The following is a 20,505-nucleotide window of genomic DNA, read 5'->3' on the forward strand; positions in this document are numbered from 1 at the left end:
TTTAGCCTGGTGGTTTTCTCTTATTACTATAGGGTCTTCTCTTATTAGTAGGCGAAAAAAAATTTCAGTCGTCAAATATTAAAAAAGATCAAGATAAACATTGCTTGATTAAGCTCTTATTTCAGAATATTTATATATAATATGTAAGACGTACATCTAAAAATGTTCATCTTACGGCGAGGTGGTAGTACGAACTTTTGAAAACCACAGCAGGGCAGTGCACCCTCCAGACGCGTAACTGAGGAACCCAGTGCACCCTCCTCGCTTTCCGGACGCCCCTCTTGAGCACCCGCAACACCAGTAACACCAACCCGCCTTCCAACCACAGACGCGCCGGCAACGCCCCGCCCGCCGCGGTCTGCCGTACAGCACCGGGGCAGAAGCCCCGCCCCGCCGCCTCGGGGCGGGGCAGGAGGGAAGCGCTCCTCGACGTCATCATCGCGCGCCTCCGCCTTCGCCTGCTTCCACTTCGCGGGAGAAGTTGTTGGCGCGAATGGATCCCGAGCCCCTGTAACGGATTCGCCAGCGGGCCGGCCCGTCCGCCGGCGCCTCAATCCTGGGGCTGCGATGGTGAGCCCCTAGCGGTGGCCGTGCGGCTCGGGGCTGTGGGAGACTTTGCAGGCCGGGTGTGGACGGGACGCTCGTGGTGTGCAGGGTGGGGGAGGCGGGCTGGCTCCGGAGGGAACTAAGGCGGAGAAGGGGCCACACACCCGGCGCGGGGTGCGCAACTTTCCTCGCACCGCGGGCTCCAGCGCTCGGCCGCCGCCAGGGCTTGACTGCACGCGGATTTAGTTGGTACGCGGCACTTGCACTTTTTTTTTTTCCATTCTTGGGGAAAGGGAGGAAGGAAGGAAAGGAGGGAGTAATGATGGTAATTTTGGGACGCAGCGGCAGTTTTTTTTCCTGTTTAGTGTTGCCTGGAACTTCAGTTTGAGTCCTGCCTAAAGCGTGGATTTTAAGCTTCCTATGAAACTTTATTTTCTCATGAATAAGTAAGTTATTTAGGGCCTTCAACTTCTATTATTAGCTCCGCTCATGCCATTTCCGCTCATTGACGCTCATCCGAGCCATTTTGAGACCGAAGGCATGGGGAGTATGTTTTATTTTGTTTAGAAGAGCTCATAGAAGTCAAACGGATAACAGGATTTACCAGGAAAAATAAATACAGCGAATAGAAACAGATGTAATACACTTGACAACTGTCATCAATCACCGGATGTCAAAAGAATATTTAAAAAATACCCAGAACCTCAGTGCATCATTCTTTATAAAGCATTCAAACACATTGAGAGTGAAATAATTATGCATTCAGCAAAACAGACTTTCGTGATGGTATGACAATGGATGCAAGTTACGTGTGTCTAATTTAAAGGGCAGTTTAAGATGTTCCATTAAGCCGCAAGATACTTAACAATCAGATACAAGTTTTTCAGTCATTCTTTACCTTATCATAATGACAACATCCTAGGCATTCTAGGGGATAAAAGTCGTATGCCACATTGGGGAACTTGAAGCCCTTTGTGTTTTTTTTTCTCAAAAAAGAATAAAGTAATACTAACTATCCTAGACCAAGTGTCTTCTTCAGGTTTATTTACTGTTTATTTTAGATACCTTTTCTCATTTCAACCTACTGTGATCTAGTTTTACAAATGGTAAAAGGCACCTTTTAGAGTTTAAACAATTTATTGTACAACAAGTAGATGGTTGAACTGGGATTAGAACCTGGATGTTTCTGTTCACTACATTATACAGTCTCTCTAAAATGATTATCATTACATTTTGGAATTCAGGCACTGTGGTATTATGAAAAATTGAGGAGATTTGGAGTCTTGAAGGTGAAGAATGGGATGACTTTAATAGTTTATAGTTAATTACTGTATTAGTATAGTGTAGTTTTAATAGGTGGTCTTGAGCAGGTAAATAGCTTAACTTAAATACCCATAAAAGGAGGGAAAATAATAGCTACCTAAAATGATTGTTTTGAAGATTATTCAAGAAAATACATGTAAAGCTTCCATTCTGATGGCTGGTAGATAGTAGACATTATATGTAGTGCTACTATATAACTACTAATAATCTATTTTCTTAGTAAGGGCCTTTTGGAAAGTTATGTCGATTTTTTTTTTTTTTGAGACAGAGTCTCAAGCTGTCACCCTGGTTAGAGTGCTGTGGCATCATAGCTTACAGCAACCTCCACCTCTCGGGCTCAAGCAATGCTCTTGCCTCAGTTTTTCTATTTTTAGTAGAGATGGGGTTTCGCTTTATGCTCAGGCTGGTCCTCGAACTTGTAAGCTCAAGCAATCCTTCTGCCTCGGCCTCCCAAAGTGCTAGGATTACAGGCGTGATCCACTGTGCCTGGCCTAGTTATGTAGATTTTAAGGGGCATCATAGATGACTTTGATGTTGTTAGTTTTCGTAGGCAGCAGCTTGTACAGTCAACTTTGATCATTTAGGTACTGTCAAAATTTTATTCTTTTCATGGTGTAGTAGAGGTCTTGTCTCTTAAAAAAAAAAATATATATATATATACACACACACACAGTGGATGTAAGGCTTGTGTGCAGTGTAAATAGTAAACTTACGTATATACTTATATAAGATATATATATACTATATATGTTGTGTGTGTGTGTGATATATATATTAATGTACCCCTCCCTAGTACAAAAATTAGCAAGCCCCTACACTAAAATTCTGTTCAGGCCCAGTGAAGTGGCTCACACCTGTAATCTTGGCACTTTGAGAGGCTTGGGCAGGAAGATTGCTTGAGGCCAGGAGTTGGAGACCAAGACCAGCCTGAGCAAGAAGGAATCTTTTCTGCAGAAGAAAAAAAAAGAAAATTAGCTGGGCATGGTGACATGGGCCTGTTGTCTGAGCTGCTCAGGAGGCTGAAGCAGGAGGATTGCTTTTATAGGTTTGAAATTATGGTAAGCGATGATGACACCACTGGACTCCTTGCCCTAGCAACAGAGCAAGACAACAGGCCCATGTCTCAAAACAACAACAACAATACCAAACCAAAAAAACAAAACCATAGACGGTGCCCGTAGCACACTGGCTATGGCACTTGCCACATACACTGAAGCTAGCAGGTTCGAACTCAGCCCAGGCCAGTTAAAACAACAATGACAACTGCAATGAAAAAATAGCTGGGCATTGTGGTGGATGCCTGTAGTTGCAGCTACTTGAGATGCTGAGGCAAGAGAATCACTTAAGCCTAAGAGTTTGAGGTGGCTGTGAGCTGTGATGCTACAGCACTCTATTGTGGGTGATATAGTGAGACTCTGTCTCAAAAACCAAACCAAACCATAAAATTATGTTTAATAAATGTTCATTGAACATTTTTACTCAAGTTACATTATAAGATTGTAGTTCTTAATTTTGGGGTCACAGTTCCTTTTGAAAAATGTGGGGACCTCAGCAACTAGGCCCCAACCCCTCAGCAACTAGGCCCCAACCCAAAAGTTCAGGTGGGCCAAGTGCATTTTTCATTCTAATGCCCAGCAGGTAAAGGGTCTGAACCGCCTCAAGGTACTTTCATAAAGTCAAAGCATAAAATGCTTTTCTTTTTTAAATGTCTTTCAAGCAGTTACCTGTGACGCGGGATTTCAAAAGCCCCAGGAATCCATTGACAAAGAAAACGAGATCAGTGCGCTCTGGGGTTTCAAGTCCCTCAACTGGAGAGTTAAGTCAAATGGAGATGAAAGTAAGGGCAGAAAATACATGTCCAGGTTTGAGGCCCATCAGTAAGGACAGCAGAGTATTTCTCAGCATGGGCTTGGACTCAAACGACCTGTGTTCAGACCCAGGTTCCTTCACTTGTGCGAATTGCCCTGACCATTTTAAACCTCAAATGGCTCATCTGTGAAGTGGGGATAATGATAGAACCTGCTTCCAAAATTAAGCATGCTCTTAAACTACAGGACCTGGCAGAAAGTAGTGCAGAAAAAATTACTGTACTTGTTTAAAATATTTAAAAGTAAGGAGTAAAAAAAAAAAAAAAAAAGAAAGAAAAATGTGGGGAATGGTATGCAAATTTTCTGCCCACAGAAATGGTACAGGCACATACACACCCTTTAGGGGGTTCACCTATCTTCTGAAGCCCATCCATAGATGAAAGTTAACAGTCCTTGCCCTGGGAGCTGCCTTTCCACCCAGATACTTTCTTTTTCTTTTGAGCCACAGGCGCCACCTTTTTTTTTTTTTTTTTTTTTTTTTTTTGTGGTTTTTGGCCAATACTTTCTTTTTCTCAAGTTCTTGCCCTGGGGAGAGTGCCACGGTGTCATACATAGCTCACAGCAACCTCCAGTTCTTGGGCTCAAGCTATCCTCTTGCCTCTTGCTGGTTCAGTTTTTCTTTTTCTAGTAGAGATGGGATCTCGCTTTTGCTTAGTCTGATTTTGAACTAGTGAGCTCAAGCAATCCACCCGCCTCGGCCTCCCAGAGTACTGGGATTACAGGCTTGAGCCACTGTGCCTGCCTCCCCCCAGATATTTTCTAATTAATAGTTATTAATTAAGGAACAAAATACTGTATCCACACAGTGGAATACTATGCAGCCATTAGAAAAATGAGAACACTTCATCGTCTGATTTTTTTTTTTTTTTTGAGACAGAGTCTTAAGCTATTACCCTGGGTAGAGTGCTGTGGCATCACAGCTCACAGTAACCTCAAACTCTTAGGCGTAAGTGATTCTCTTGCCTCAGCCTCCCAAGTAGCTGGGATTACAGGCACCTGCCACAACGCCTGGCTATTTTTTGGTTGTAGTTGTCATTGTTGTTTGCAGTCCCTAGCCGTTAAGCTACAGGTGCTGAGCCAACACTTAATAGTCTGATATGAAATAATTGCCAAAGTATAAAATCTCCCTGGAAACTTACCTAACTTTACTGGAAAGTTAGTAACTGCTAACATTTGTTGCTTCCAAAGATGGGAAGTTATGTGCCTGAGAGGCGGGATAGGAGGGAGACCTTTTTACCCTTTTGCATTTTGACTATCTTGTATTATCTACTAAAGGAATAGGAATAAAATGAAAAACAAAAGTAATAAAAAAGCCATGTAAACTATTTGAATGCTATGATATTTAATTGTTGAAAATGTGAATAAAACCTGAGAGATGCCATTTTAAGAAGTCAGTGTATATAATTGACTAGTATAATTGAAAATATAGGGCTGGTTGAACTAGACACACATGAGACTTAAGAGACAGCCTTTTGGAAGAGCAATCAGGTCAATTTAAATACATTGTAATCTGAGCTGCTTCATTGTTTCATCGTAGGGACACCTTTCACTTCATGGTTTCACTATGTGAAATGGTACCCTTTTTTTTTTTAAACTTCATGCCCCACTTTTAAGTGAAATGGATTTATTTGCTTTGGTTTCTTCTTAACAATGATCTTGCTTTTTTTTTTTTTTTTTTGTAGAGACAGAGTCTCACTTTATGGCCCTAGGTAAAGTGCCGTGGCCTCACACAGCTCACAGCAACCTCCAACTCCTAGGCTTAAGCAATTCTCTTGCCTCAGCCTCCCGAGTAGCTGGGACTACAGGCGCCCGCCACAACGCCCGGCTATTTTTTGGTTGCAGTTTGGCCGGGGCCAGGTTTGAACCCGCCACCCTCGGTATATGGGGCCGGCGCCTTACCGACTGAGCCACAGGCGCTGCCCTGAAATGGTACCCTTGAGTGGAGTGCTGTGATACAGCTTTTGCTAAACACACATACTTGTACTTGGCCTCTGAATCTTCTACCTACCTCTCTGATTTCTCTCTGTCTTCTGAGGCTGGTTCTGTTTCTGTTTCAAGGCTTTTGTTCTTGCTGTTTCTTTAACTTGAAATACTCTTTCTCTAGGTCCTTGCATGTCTGCCCTTTTCTCATCATTTAAGTCCTCCATTACCTAATCCAAGGTCATGAAAATTTGTGCTTTCTAAGCGTTTTATAGTTTTAGCGCTTACATTTAGGACTTTTTACTGTTTTGAGTTAATTTTTGTGTAGGGTATGAAGTGTATGGATCCAAGTTTATTTTTTGTATGTGGATATCTAGTTGTCCCAGCACCATTTTTTGAAAAGACTATTCTTTTCTCACTGAATTATTATTTTATTTTTTCAGGCAGAGTTTCACTTTGTTGCTCTTGGTAGAGTGCCATAGCATCTTAGCTTACAGCAAGCTCAAACTCTTGGTCTCAAGAGATGCTCTTGCCTCAGCCTCCCAAGTAGCTGGGACTACAGGCGCCCGCCACAACGCCCGGCTATTTTTTGGTTGCAGTTTGGCCGGGGCCGGGTTTGAACCCGCCACCCTCGGTATATGGGGCCGGCGCCCTACCGACTGAGCCACAGGTGCCGCCCTATTTTTTTTTTTTAGAGACAGCCTTACTTTGTCACCCTTGGTAGAGTGCTATGGCATCATAGCTCACAGCAACCTCCAGCTCACGGGCTTAGGTGATTCTCTTGCCTTAGCCTCCTGAGTAGCTGGGACTACAGGTGCCTGCCACAACGCCTGGCTATTTTTTTTGTTGCAGTTTGGCCTGGGGTTGGGTTTGAACCCGCCACCCTTGGTATATGGGGCTGGCGCCCTACTCGTTGAGACACAGGTGCCGCCCTACACTGGCTAATGTTTAGAGACTAGGTCTTGGTCTTGCTTTTGCTGAGGCTGGTTTCGAACTCCTGAGCTCAGGTGATCCACCCACCTTGGCCTCCCAAAGTGCTAGCTAGGATTATAGGCGTAAACTACGGCGCCTGGCATCCTCATTGAATTTTTATTTTTATCTTATTTTAATTTTTTAAGACAGAGCCTCAAGCTGTCACCCTGGATAGAGTGCTGTCGCATCACAGCTCACAGCAACCTCCAACTCCTGGGCTCAAGCGATTCTCCTGCCTCCGCCTCCCAAGTAGCTGGGACTACAGGCGCCCTCCATAACGCCTGGCTATTTTTTGGTTGCAGCCATCATTGTTTGGTGGGCCCGGGCTGGATTCGAACCCGCCAGCTCAGGCGTATGTGGCTGGTGCCTTAGCCGCTTGAGCCACAGGCGCCGAGCCTGAATTTTTATTTTATTTTTTTGAGACAGAGTCTCACTATGTCATCCTTGGTAGAGTGCAGTGGCATTACAGCTCACAGCAACCTCAAATTCTTGGGCTTAAATGATTCTTTTGCCTCAGCCTCTCAAGTAGCTGGGACTACAGGTGCCCACCTTAACGCCTGGCTTTTTTGGTTGCAGTTGTCGTTGTGTAGCAGGTCTGGGCTGTGTTGGAACTGTGGCTGGTGCCGTAACCACTGTGCTACAGGTGCTGAGCCACCTCATTGAATTTTAATATGGAGCCACTGCGCCAGGCTTCCTCATTGAATTTTTTTTGCTGTTTTTGGCCGGGGCTGGGTTTGAACCTGCCACCTCCGGTATATGGCCCGGAGGTGGCAGCCACAGGTACCACCCCCTGATTGAATTATTAATATCTTGGTCCCCTTGTCAGAAATCAGTTGTCTGTAAATGTGAGGTTTTCTTACTGGACTCTGGATTCTGAAGTGTATTCCATTGTTCTATATGTCTATCCTAATGCCAACAACACACTATTTTTTTTTTTTTTTAATTGAGACAGAGTCTCACTTTGTCACCTGTGGTAGAATGCCTTGGCAACATAGCTCACAGAAACCTCAGACTCCTGGGCTCAAGCAATTCTCTTGCCTCTGTCTCCCAAGTAGCTGAGATTACTGGCACCCACCACAAGCTCGGCTATTTTTAGAGATGAGGTCTGTCTCTAGCTCAGGCTGGTTTTGAACTCCTGAGTTCAGGCAGTCCACCTGCCTCAGCCTCCCAGAGTGCTGAGATTATAGGCAGTGAGCCACCTCGCCTGGCATAATACCATATTCATTATTGTGGCTTTGTAATAATTTTGAAATCAGGAAGTATGAATCCTTCAACTTTATTCTTTTTCAAGAATAGGCTATTCCAGTCCCTTAAATTTCCATTTGAATTTTAGAATTAGCTAAGAGTCCAGCTGAGATTTCCATAGGGAATATTTTCTTTCTTTTTTTTTTTTTTTTTTGAGTCAGAGCCTCAAGCTGTTGCCCTGGGTAGAGTGCTGTGGCATCATAGCTCACAGTAACATCCAACTCCTGGGCTCCAATGATTCTGCCTCTGCCTCCTAAGTAGCTGGGACTACAGGCACCTGCCACAATGCCCAGCTATTTTTTGTTGCAGCCATCATTATTGTTTGGCGGGCCCAGGCTGGATTCGAACAGCCAGCTCAGGTGTATGTGGCTGGCGCCTTAGCTCCTTGAGCCACAGACGTCAAGCTGGAATATTTTCAATATATAGATCAATTGGGGGAGTATTACCATCCCGGAACATGGGCTGTCTTTCCATTTATTTTAGAGCTTTAATTTCCTTAAACAATATTTTGTAGTTTTCAGAGTATGAATTTTATACTTCTTTTCTTTTTTTTTTGAGACGGAGTCTCACTTTGTCACCCTAGGTAGAGTGCCATGGCATCACAACTCACAGAAACCTCAAACTCTTGGGCTCAAGTTATTCTCCCGAGTAACTGGGACTACAGGTGCCCACTACAATGCCTGGATATTTTTTGTTCCGGTTGTCATTGTTGTTTAGCAGGCCTGGGTTGGGTCGAACCCACCACCCTCAGTGTTTATGTGGCTGGCGCCATAACCACTGGGGTCCAGGTGCTGAGCCTGCTTCATGATTTAAATGAGATTATTTCCTTTGTTCCACTTTTGGATTGTTTATTGCAAAGATACAGATTTTTGTATATTGATCTTATATCCTTGCTGAACTAATTTATTAGTTCTAATTGTTTTTTAGTGGATTCCTTACTATTTTAGGTATTTAAGATTGCTTCATCTGCAAACAGAAATAGTTTTACTTCTTGTCCAATCTAGATGCTTTTTATTTAATTTTCTGATCAATTCTTCTAGCTAGAACTTCCAAAATGTTGAATACGAGTGGCAAGATTGAATATCTTGTTTTTTGCTGATCTTAGGGGGAAAACCTTATGTTAGGTTTTTCTTTGCTTCCAAAGTATAATTAATATAATTTCAAATACTTTTAATTAGCCGTCTCATAATTTTTTTTCTGAAGTCTTGCCACCAGTTTTATCATTATGTATTTTAGTCAGATAAATAGTTGGATTTTAGAGGGCCAGGCAAGGTGGCTCCTGTCTATTATCTTAGCTCTCTGGGAGGTTGAGGAGGGAGAATTGCTTGAGGTCAGGAGTTCTAGACCAGACTGAGCAAGAGTGAGACCCTGTCTCTACTAAAGTAGAAAAAACCTGTCGGGGGCGGCTCCTGTGGTTCCAAGGGGTAGGGCACCAGTCCCATATGCCGGAGGTGGCGGATTCAAAGCCAGCCCTGGCCAAAAACTGCAAAAAGGTACTTTGAAAAATTTGGGGAAACTAAATATTGAGTAATATTAAAGAATTATTAAAAAAAAAAAAAACACCTGTCAGGAGTAGTGATAGGGGCTTGTAGTCCCAGCTACTTGGGAGGCTGAGCCCAAGAGTTTGAGTTTGCTGTGAGCTATGATGACACCATGGCACTCTACCCAGGGTGACAAGGTGAGACTCCCTCTCAAAAAAAAAAATTTTTTTTTTTTTGCCTTTTAGTGGTTTTCAAGATAAAAAGATTTTTATATTTGGGCAGATTTGTGAAGTGTGTTGATAATACTTTCTGCTCATGAATTTGGTGGTCAATTAAAGAATATTAACCAGAGGGCGGCGCCTGTGGCTCAATGAGTAGGGCGCCAGCCCCATATACTGAGGGTGGTGGGTTCAAACCTGGACCTGGCTGAACTGCAACAAAAAAATAGCGAGTGTTGTGGCGGGCACCTGTAGTCCCAGCTACTTGGGAGGCTGAGGCAGGAGAATCGCCTAAGCCTAGGAGTTGGAGGTTGCTGAGAGCTGTGTGAAGTCATGGCACTCTACTAAGGGTGATAAAGTGAGACTCTGTCTCTACCAAAAAAAAAAAAAAAAAAAAAAGAAATATTAACATTTTTTTGTTACTCTCAAAATAGAGAAGTAAAGCTAAAATAAAATATTTTTGCAATCACTCTTCAGAGCACTGCGGTATTTATTTTGCATAAAACCCTGTACTCTTCAAAGATAAGTGAACACAGTAATGTAATTTGCTTTCTTTCCATATTTTGACAGACAAATACAACCGTTTTGTTGCTTGAGTTTGTCAGCAGTGGAAAAAAGTAATTACAAGTGTTTGGTTATACTTCAAAGTAAATATATGTCAGTGTTTGTACTTTGACCTTTTAAAGCTGAAGGTCACTGTGATAGTTTAGTTATATGTGGTTTAGGAGGGACGGTTTATTGCAGAAAAATTTTTTCATCTATAATTCTTTTTTTTTTTTTGTAGAGACAGAGTCTCACTGTACCGCCCTCGGGTAGAGTGCCGTGGCGTCACACGGCTCACAGCAACCTCTAACTCTTGGGCTTACGCGATTCTCTTGCCTCAGCCTCCCAAGCAGCTGGGACTACAGGTGCCCGCCACAACGCCCGGCTATTTTTTGTTGCAGTTTGGCCGGGGCTGGGCCTGAACCCGCCACCCTCGGCATATGGGGCCGGCGCTCTACTCACTGAGCCACAGGCGCCGCCCCATCTATAATTCTTTTTTGTTTTTTTTTTTTTTTGTAGAGACAGAGTCTCACTGTACCGCCCTCGGGTAGAGTGCTGTGGCGTCACACGGCTCACAGCAACCTCTAACTCTTGGGCTTACGCGATTCTCTTGCCTCAGCCTCCCGACTAGCTGGGACTACAGGCGCCCGCCACAACGCCCGGCTATTTTTTGGTTGCAGTTTGGCCGGGGCTGGGCTTGAACCTGCCACCCTCGGCATATGGGGCCGGCGCCCTACTCACTGAGCCACAGGCGCTGCCCGATCTATAATTCTTTTAATAAATTTATACCCAACCACATTGGAAACCTCTCTGTGGGTTCAAGACTTGAAAAATGCATGATTTTTTTTGAGGATGGACAAAGTCTGGTACTTTGGCTTGGCATATATATGGGATGTCCCAAAAGTTGCCAGTAAAGATGCCATACATAAGGGAGATGAGGAATTGTAGCTAAATGTACTTTATTTACTAAGTATTCATTGCAAAATTTTATAAAATATTTGCAGAATATAATATTCTCTAGCATTGGGCACCTCTGTAAAATTTTGTAATGAATATTTTGTAAATAAAGGTACAAATATTTAGCTACAATTTCCCTTTTCCTCTGTGTATGGAGACTTTAGGAGTGATTTTTGGGACACTGTGTATTAAAGTTGTATTTGGGCTGCATGATAGTGCTTCTCTGACAGGTTTGTGGAATTGTTAGTTATACCTTAAAGTAGGAAAATGAAAAAGTCTTTGTTTTTTTTGCTTACATTTAGGAGCACCTTAGATTTCAAAAGTTTTACTTGAGAATGTCTTGTAAATTGGAGGTAACAACTTCATAGTTATGTGGATTAAATGAGTATTTTAAAAGTGCTTAAATCATTGTATGGCACAGAGTAAGTCCTGCATTAGTAAATAAATGAAGTCGTGAGTCAGGGCAGTGGCAGTGGGAGTAGAGGAGTGAGTGTGAGGAGGAAAGATAGTACCTGTGTGAGACTCAGTAACAACAACAACAAAAAACCCCAAACCATAATCAGTACATTAGACTGGGTGCAGTGCCTCACACCTGTAATCCTAGCACCCTGGGAGGCTGAGATGGGTGGATTGCTTGAGTTCACAAATTCAAGACCAGCCAGAGCAGAAGTGAGACCCCGTTTCTACTAAAAAAATAGAAAAACAGGCAAGAGGATCGCTTGAGCCCAAGAGTTGGAGGTTGTTGTGAGCTATGACACCGCTGCACTCTACCCAGGGCAACAGCTTGAGACTGTTTCAAAAAACAAAACATAATCAGTACGTTAGCACAGTCTCAAATGCTTTAGTTATCCCACTCATGCAGGTATGATAATAGGAGAATTAAGTTTTCTGAAGCCTAAATTAGATAATTATTTCCACTTCATGTTTAGTTACGTCATCGTTGGTTTGTATTTTTGGATAAGGTACCCAAACCCTTCAGTGATATAGTATTTCTTTCTTTCTTTTTTTTTTTTTTTTGTAGAGACAGAGTTTCATTTTATTGCCCTCGGTAGAGTGCCATGGCGTCACACAGCTCACAGCAACCTCCAACTCCGGGCTTAGGCGTTTCTCCTGCCTCAGCCTCCCGCGTAGCTGGGACTACAGGCGCCCGCCACAACGCCCGGCTATTTTCTGGTTGCAGTTTGGCCGGGGCCGGGTTTGAACCCGTCACCCTCAGCATATGGGGCTGGCGCCCTGCTCACTGAGCCACAGGCGCCGCCCAGTGATATAGTATTTCATTGAGAAAATAGTCTAAGAACTTTAGAATCTTATATCCTCTTTGCCTCAAGAATGGAAATGGAAGGCCGGGCGGAGTGGCTCATGCCTGTAATACTCACACTCTGGGAGGCCGAGGTGGGTGGATTGCCGAGCTCACGAGTTTGAGACCAGTCTGTGCCAGAGTGAGACCCCTGTCTCTAAAAATAGCCAGGCGTTGTGGTGGGCACCTGTATTCCCCACTATGTGGGAGACTAAAGCAAGAGAATTTCTTGAGCCCAAGAGTTTGAGGGTGCTGTGAGCTATGACACCATGGTCCTCTACTGAGGGCGACAAAGTGAGACTCTGTTTTAAAAAAAAAAAAAGAAAGGGTGGCACCTGTGGCTGAGTGGGTAGGGCACCGGCCCCATGTACTGAGGCCAAACTGCAACAAAAAATAGCCGGGTGTTGTGGCTGGCGCCTGTGGACCCAGCTCTCTGGAGGCTGAGGCAAGAGAATCGCCTAAGCCCAGGAGTTGGTTGCTGTGAGCTGGATGATAAAGTGAGAGTCTGTCTCTACAAAAAAAAAAAAAAAATGGAAACAGGTCTTTTCACTGTCATGGGAACAGCCTCTCAGATGACTTAAGTAGGGGGAGCAGTTTCTATGCCCTGTTTTATTCCGTTGCTGTGCTTTATTTCATCTGTTCTTTATTTCCTTTGCTCTGCTTTGTTTTCTAATGACAGAAAAATCAAGAGCTGAAAATTGAATGGAAAGCATCACAAGAACAGAAATTTGGCCTTAGTGTTTATCCTAAGCACTTAAGAATAGTTCTTGGCCATAGAAGGCTCTCAGTAAATATTTCTTGAATGAATAAATGAATGAGTGGGAGAGGTTGATGCAGGCCCTTACAATACTTCCTAGCTTGAACTTGTTAACATTCAGATTTTTTTCAGACCACATGTACAGTACTTGTTTTACTCACTGGTGTTTTCCTCAGGGAGGTTCTTGAGGCCTGTGCTAGACTTTCCTATATCTGTAACATCGACTATTTACATAGTGCTATTTCAGATTTTTAAAAAATGTAATTTGTTTGGCTAAACAGATTTTGAAGAAAAGGAAATATCCTCCTCAAAGTGAAAGTATTTTTTTTGTTTTTTTAATAGCCACAATGTTGTAATATCAGAGTAGTAACATAGGATCAATTATAGAAAGTCAACTTTAATAATATAGCTCAGAAATAATGGTTAGTGTTAATTGAATATCTTAAAATTTCTTAAGACAAAAATCATTACATTGAGTCATAGCAAAAAAAAAAAAAATCTCAATTAAAGATTCTTATTTTTTTTTTGGAGACAGAGTCTCACTCTGTTCTCCTGGGTAGAGTACCCTGGTGTCATAGCTCACAGCAACCTCAAACTTGGGCTCAAGTGATCCTTTTCCTCACCCTCCCCCGTAGCCGGGACTCTAGGTGCCTGGCTAGTTTTCATATTTTTAGTAGAGATGGGGTGGGGGGAGGTGTCTTCATTCTGGCTCAGGCTGGTGTCATTCCTGAGCTCAGCAATCTACCCGCCTCTGCCTCCCAGAGTGCTACGATTACAGGCATAAGCCCAGTCAATTAAAGATTCTTTTAATACACGTGTATAATGTTTAAAAGCAAATGCTACCTTTTTTATTTTTTTTGAGACAGAGTGTCACTATGTTGCCCTCGGTAGAGTGTCCTGGCTTCATAGCTCACAGCAACCTCAAACTCTTGGGTTTAAGGGATGATTCTCTTGCCGCAGCCTCCCAAGTAGCTGGGACTACAGGCACCTGCTACAGCGCCCAGCTATTTTTGTTGTTGTTGTAGTTGTCATTGTTGTTTAGCTGGCCCAGGCCGGGTTCGAAGCCACCAACCTTGGTGTATGTGGCCAGTGCCTTACCCACTGAGCTATGGGCACTGCTGTCAACTACCATTTTATTTTATATAATCAAGAGCCTCTTTTTCTGAGGCTCTGAGAGCCTCTTTTCAGTTGTGAAAGTCAGAAATAAGGCGTTAGGAATAACCATTTGCGTCTTCACTGGATATTAATCGTCTTACTTATCTGGGATGCTGGCTCTGGTCCTTGAGGTAATAGTGATGACCAAGAGAGACAGGTCTGCTGTGTGGAACTTACAGAAATGTATTCAAACTTAAAGTTCTATGACTCTAAGATACATATTGTAATGCCTTTTTTTTTTTTTTTGGAGACAGAGCCTCAGGCTATCACCCTGGGTAGAGTGCCATAGTGTCATAGCTCACAGCAACCTCCAACTCCTGAGCTTAAGTCATTCTCTTGCCTCAGCCTCCCAAGTAGCTGGGACTACAGGCGCCCACCACAACGCCCGCCTATTTTTTTGGTTGTGGTTGTCATTGTTGTTTGCCAGGCTGGGGCTGGATTTGAACCTGCCAGCTCTGGTATATGTGTCTGGAGCCTTAGCCGCCTGAGCTACAGGCGCCACCTATATTGTAATGATTTTTAAAAGTTTAATTTTATTTTAATTTTTAGAGATGGGGTCTTCTTATGTTGCCCAGCCGGAATTCAAACTTGAAATCATAGATCATTGCACCTTTGAACTCCTGGTTCAAACGACCCTTTTGCCTTAGATTCCTGAGTAACTGGGACTGTAGGTGCCTCTGCACCCACATTTATTTTTAATTGACATGTAAATTGTGTATATTTATGGGGTACAATGTGATGCTTTGATACATGTATACATTGTATAATGATCAAATCACCGTAACTAGCATATCTATCACCTTGAACATTGCTTCTTGTGAAGCTAATATTCAAAATCCTCTCTTCCTGCTATTTGGAAATGAACAATACATTATTGTTAACTGTAATCACCTTACTGAGTAGTAGCACACCAAAACGTACTCTTCTAATCTAGTGTTTGTTAACCAATGTTTCCCCGTTCTTCCACCCCACTACTCCCAAGCCTCTGGGGAGTCCTCTGCTTCTGTGAGAACAACTTTTTAAGGTTCCCCATGTGAGATAATGTGGTATTTGTCTTTCTGTGTCTGGCTTATTTTATTTAACATACTGTCCTCCACCATCTACGTTGTCACAAATGACAGAATTTCATTTTTTTATGGCTGAATCGTATTCCATTGTGTGTATATATCACATTTTCTTTATCCATTCATGGAAACTTTGATTGCATTTCTTGGCTGTTGTGAATAGTGCTGCTATTATAAACAGGGTTGTGTAGACACCTGTTTGACATACTGATTTCCTTTCCTTTGGGTAAATACTCAGCTGTAAGATTTCTAGGTCTCCGCTAAATCATTTTTTTTTTTTTTTTTTGTAGAGACAGAGTCTCACTGTACCGCCCTCGGGTAGAGTGCCGTGGCGTCACACGGCTCACAGCAACCTCTAACTCTTGGGCTTACGTGATTTTCTTGCCTCAGCCTCCCGAGCAGCTGGGACTACAGGCGCCCGCCACAACACCCGGCTATTTTTTTGTTGCAGTTTGGCCGGGGCTGGGTTTGAACCCGCCACCCTCGGCATATGGGGCCGGCGCCCTACTTACTGAGCCACAGGCGCCGCCCTCTGCTAAATCATTTTAAGACCTAGTTCAGGTATTTCTTTTGGAAGCAGTCCCTGAGATTATTCTGGTGTTCTCAGTAGCCTTGTGATTAGCTTTGTCTTAGCACTGAATTGTATTCAATTCTTTACGTACTAGTTTGTCTTCCAGGAGGCGTCACGAGGGGATTTTCTTCATGGAGAGATGCTCACTTTGTGTCCTAAGTCCCTGGCATGTGAGGATCAAGTATATCAGGAAAATTGAGAAGCAAAAGGCCACGTTGCTAATTGTGGGGTAGGGCTCCTTAGAGTTATAGGAAAACCCTGATGGGGGCACTCAATGGTCAAGTGAAAAAGTATGTTAGAGATTTGGAGGCTCAGGTTCCATGCTGAACGTTTTTGTTTGTACCACCTGTGATCCTCACCAGCCTCTTCTGAGACAAGTGGCATCACGAAAATACTAAGGGGCAGAGAAATAAAGTAACTTGTATTAGTTTTTTTTTTAATTTTTTTTTGTAGAGACAGAGTTTCACTTTATCGCCCATGGTAGAGTGCTGTGGCGTCACACAGTTCAGAGCAACCTCCATCCAACTCCTGGGCTTAGGCGAATCTCTTGCCTCAGCCTCCCGAGTAGCTAGGACTATAGGTGCCCGCCACAAGGCCCAGCTATTTTTTTGTTGCAGTTTGGCTGGGGCCGGGTTTTAACCTGCCACCCTTGGTATATGGGGCCGGTGCCCTGCCCACTGAGCCTAACTAGTATTAGTTTTTATTTTCATCAGCGATGTAGTATGTGAGCATTTGTTTCCCAACATCCTTGACAAATTTGGGTATTATCAATCTTTTAAAACTTTGGGGAAAGAAATCAAGTTTTAATTTATCTGCCTGTTAATTTGAAATTGAGCTTCTTTTATTATGTATGTTGGTTATTTGTATTTCTTTTATGCTTTGCCTATTAGTTGGTGTAATTCGTTTTTCTATTGGATTACCTTTAATGATTTGTAGCTATTTTTAAGCTGGTTGCCTTTTCTTTTTAAATGTTTTTGAGGCATGGTCTTGCTATGATCACCAGGCTGAACTCAAACTCCTCTGTGCTCAGCTCTGTTGCTTGTATTTTAACTTTGTGTATGGCAACTTTTGTTTCATTTTTGTGCAGTCTGATCTTTTTTTAAAATAAACTCTAATCCAAAAACAGATTAAAATCTGCCTTTCTTTATGTGTGGTTTCTAGCCTTGAAATTCTGCTTTGAAGGCTTTCCCCTTGCCAAGATTATAAAAATACAATTGCAAATTTCCTTTTTCTGTTTATATACCCAGCAAGAATTCTTTGCAGGTAAGGGAGGTGTCCAGATCTATTACTTGGGAGTATGATTAGCTCTTAGACTTATTCTTCTGCATTTCATGATATCGCTGAAGACCTACTAAGCAGGGAATGCTAATTATGAGAGTCAGGTGAAGTCCCAGTCAATACATTAGGGCCAACTTGCTCATCTCTGCCTCTTAGATGTTCACACCCAAGATGGCTGCTTACGCTAGAGATAGGCCTGGGAAGATGGGAGTAGGATGGCTTCCATTCTGATGAAAATTCTTTTCCAAAAGTTTAGGTTTATTTATTTATTTATTTATTGTAAGACAGAGCCTCAAGCTGTCACAATCTCCAACTCCTGGGCTCAAGTGATTCTCCTGCCTCCGCCTCCCAAGTAGCTGGGACTACAGGCACCTGCCACAATGTCTGGCTATATTTTGGTTGCAGCTGTCGTTGTTTGGCGGGCCAGCTCAGGTGTATGTGGCTGGCACCTTACCCGCTTGAGCCACAGGCGCCGAGCCACAAAGTTTAGATTTTTAGTGTAGACTGAGTTAGATCAAGATTTTGCGATTTCTTTTAGTTTTATGCTGCCATCAATATGGGGAGCAAAGAGGAGGAGGGTAAAATAATGAGAAAGGAAAAGAAAGGAGATGTGAGTGGGCGGAATTGCATAGGAAGGAAATGTGTAACAGTGCTGTGGCCTGGCAGTGCAGGTTTTTTACAAACATCAGAGAGCTCAATACAATGTTACCAGCAGTTCATCCTCCCAATTATGTTTTGTTTTTTCTTTGTGGTTTGAAGCACATGTGGTCCCAAAGCAGGTTGAAAACCACTGCTTGCTTTAACCTGATGTTTAACGTACAGTCCTGGTGTTTCCAGGGTGCATATGCACCATCTCCCCTTTTCTGTGTGTGTTTAAACAATCACCACTGTTGGAGTGAAGAATCACTGTGTAATTTCAAAAGTGAAATTCTCATTTCCTCCAGAAGGAATAAGGTAAGTAGATGTCAGCCTCAAATTTGATTCTGCAAGTTATAAGACAGACTATGGTTTTATATATTGTTTTTCTCTTTAGCATCTGACACAAATGTCTTTCAATGCTGAGATATCCTGTAAGCAGTATTTTTTAGACTTAGACTTAATTAGGATGGATTTGTAACTTCTGTGGATCAGATTTACAAAACAGGGTGTAAAAATAGGAAATTCTTTTAACTTTTAAAAAACTTAAGCCTGTGTACCTCATTTATTTGCTTTAGTTATTGGCTTAGCCACAAAGTTATTTGTGTGTGTGTGTTACAAATTTCTGACATTTTTTTTTTGAGACAAGTCTCACTTTTTTTTTTTTTTGAGACAGAGTTTCACTATGTTGCCCTTGGCAGAGTGCTGTGGCATCACAGCTTACAGCAACCTCAAACTCTTGGGCTTAAGTGATTTTCTTGCCTCAGCCTCCCAAGTACCTAGGACTAGGTGCCTGCCACAACGCCTGGCTATTTTTAGAGACGGGGTCAAGTTCAAACTCCTGAACTCGGGCAATCTACCTTCCTGAGCCGCTGAGCTCGGCCCAGGCAAATTCTTAAGTCAGGTAATTTTAGCAGTTAACTTTTGCACATAAAAAGGATATTACTGCACACATGGAACTATCTCAATTTGGAGAAATTACTTAGGGTAAACCAGCGTGTGTGAAATGCTGCCCATTTTACAACTGAAGTTGGAATTTTTTGCTGTTAATGTTTATGTCATCTCCTTTTTGCTTTCAGGACATTAGGAAATTTTTTGGAGTTATACCAGGTGGAAAGAAACTTGGAAGTGAAACTGTAAAGAAGATTGAGAAAACAAAGTCTGCTGAAGAAACATTAAAAACAAAGAAAGGAATAAAGGAAATCAAGGTTAGTTTTCCAGATACTATTATATTTTGCATTATACCAAGTGTTAAATAAGCTCAGTTCTTTCTTTCTTTTTTTTTGTAGAGACTGAGTTTCACTTTATTGCCCTTGGTGGAGTGCCGTGGCTTCACACTGCTCACAGCAACCTCCAACTCCTGGGCTTAAGCAATTCTCTTGCCTCAGCCTCCCGAGTAGCTGGGACTACAGGTGCCTGCCACAACGCCGGCTATTTTTTGGTTGCAGTTTGGCCGGGGCCGGGTTTGAACCCGTCACCCTCGGTGTATGGGGCTGGCGCCTTACCGACTGAGCCACAGGCGCCGCCCACCAGCTGGTTTTTCTATTTTTAGTAGAGATGGGGTCTCATGCTTGCTCTGGCTGGTCTCAAACTCCTGAGCTTAGGCAATCCATTCCTTCTGCCTCCCACAGTGCTAGGATTATAGACATGAGCCACCATGCCCAACCAATAGGCCTCTATTTTAACCATAAAGTAGTTGAATTACTTCAACATGGCATGAACAGAATGTCAGTAGGAATATGAATGTTAAAGGCCAACCTGATAGGGTCTAAAAAGGAAATGAGGAAGAGGGTCTTACAAATTGAAGGAAAGGCAATCCTTGCCATAAAATGGCAAAGAACTTGACTAAGTTGTGTTCTAGTACTTTGTGAAAAAAATGGCACTTGTGAATGATGAAATTAAGATATTCAACTGAGATTTTTTTTTTTTTTGACAGAGTCTCACTTTATTGCTCTCAGCGGAGTGCCATAGCGTCACAGCTCACAGCAACCTCCAACTCCAGGGCTTAGGAGATTCTCTTGCCTCAGCCTCCCAAGTAACTGGGACTACAGGAGCCCACCAGAATGCCCAGCTATTTTTTTTGTTGCAGTTTGGCTGGGGCCAGGTTCGAACCCACCACCCTGGGTATATGGAGCCGGCACCCTACCCACTGAGCCACAGGCACCACCCTTCAACTGAGATTTCAAAATATTGGAGGTATGGCTTGAGTTTTCCTGACTGATAATAACATACAAGAGGAAGAGATGAATTGAAGAAACTGGAGCAGAACTGGGCCAAAATTGGAAGATTTGGAAAATTCTCTGTGGTTGCCAGCCACATAACACCTGAGCTGGTGGGTTCAAATCCAGCCTGGGCCTGCCAAACAACAATGATGGCTGCAACCAGAAAATAGTTGGGCGTTGTGGCGGGCACCTGTAGTCCCAGCTACTTTGGAGGCGGAGGCAGGAGAATCGCTTGAGCCCATGAGTTGGAGGTTGCTGTGAGCTGTGATGCCACAGCACTCTACCCAGGGTGACAGCTTGAGGCTCTGTCTCAGAAAAAAAAAAAAGAATATTCTTACTGAGCTTTGAACTTCTTTTGAAAGTAATTTAATTAATGATCTTTAAAAATTTTCACAGTACACCTAAGATCCTCTCGTGACACCAGTTGAAAATCACTGCATTAGGCTCAGCAC

General features: G+C 42.9%; 1 protein-coding gene across 3 annotated transcripts in view; it reads left to right on the forward strand.

Annotated features, from left to right (window-relative positions):
* The first annotated feature begins 445 nt into the window (after positions 1-445).
* The window catches only part of RFC1 (replication factor C subunit 1), an 84,031-nt gene continuing 63,971 nt past the window's right edge, over positions 446-20,505 (forward strand). Inside the window, exons 1-3 of one of the 3 annotated variants that reach the window (XM_053577526.1) lie at positions 461-570; positions 3,590-3,706; positions 18,911-19,039. In XM_053577526.1, coding sequence (XP_053433501.1) covers positions 568-570; positions 3,590-3,706; positions 18,911-19,039 — 249 coding nt within the window. In that variant the 5' untranslated portion in view covers positions 461-567. Of the gene's footprint in view, positions 571-3,586; positions 3,707-18,910; positions 19,040-20,505 lie in introns of all 3 variants that reach the window. The other 2 variants (XM_053577524.1, XM_053577527.1) reach the window with 2 other exon arrangements.

This window comes from Nycticebus coucang, chromosome 23 (assembly GCF_027406575.1).
Source record: "Nycticebus coucang isolate mNycCou1 chromosome 23, mNycCou1.pri, whole genome shotgun sequence".
NCBI classification, from domain to species: domain Eukaryota; kingdom Metazoa; phylum Chordata; class Mammalia; order Primates; family Lorisidae; genus Nycticebus; species Nycticebus coucang.